This window comes from Penaeus monodon, chromosome 32 (assembly GCF_015228065.2).
Source record: "Penaeus monodon isolate SGIC_2016 chromosome 32, NSTDA_Pmon_1, whole genome shotgun sequence".
Lineage (NCBI taxonomy): Eukaryota > Metazoa > Arthropoda > Malacostraca > Decapoda > Penaeidae > Penaeus > Penaeus monodon.
In genome coordinates this window covers 18,227,040-18,227,640 of record NC_051417.1, presented here as the reverse complement: position 1 = coordinate 18,227,640, position 601 = coordinate 18,227,040, and the positions used below count along the sequence as shown (strand labels likewise).

The following is a 601-nucleotide window of genomic DNA, read 5'->3' as shown; positions in this document are numbered from 1 at the left end:
CATTTCCTTTTCTCTCTCTCTCTCTTTTTGATGGGATGAACAAGATAAGGGGGCAAGAAGACGGGTCACTTTGGCGTCACAACGACACCCAAAACAAACATGAATACAGCATTATGTAAACGATGACATCAACCTAAATGAAAGGTAAATTTGGAATCTACACCTTCTTAAACCGTATAAACAAAATAATTAGCAGGAAGATAGGGAAAAAACAGAATAAGAAAAAAATATATAACATGAACACTTAAATTGATAAGATTTTTTTTTTTTTGTGACGACATGATTTTTATTCTAAATAGATGAAGTAAATAAAAGGTTGAAAAAATAATAACATATTGATGATAACTCACAATGGCGAGCGTCAGTACGCAGTGTTGCCAGAATTTGCCTCCCATAATAAACCTGAAAAAAAGAAAATAATTGTATACAATTATGAATGATTAACGCAATTAACACAAACTTCAACCAGAAGTTGAATATGTAAAGGAGGTTAATGATATAAACCTAAATATCCAGTAGTTGGAATTCACATAATTTACAGTTTGAAACACATTGGACATATGAAAAGGCCTGTACACGTATCATTAATTCCAAATGAATG

At 31.4% G+C, this 601-nt stretch overlaps 1 protein-coding gene across 3 annotated transcripts in view; it reads right to left on the bottom strand.

Annotated features, from left to right (window-relative positions):
• LOC119593701 overlaps positions 1–601 on the bottom strand; it is a 41,071-nt gene that overhangs the window by 5,679 nt on the left and 34,791 nt on the right. For all 3 annotated transcript variants that reach the window (XM_037942664.1, XM_037942663.1, XM_037942662.1), the window contains exon 2: positions 351–402. In XM_037942664.1, the coding sequence (XP_037798592.1) occupies positions 351–395 (45 nt within the window). In that variant the 5' untranslated portion in view covers positions 396–402. The remainder of the gene's footprint in view (positions 1–350; positions 403–601) is intronic.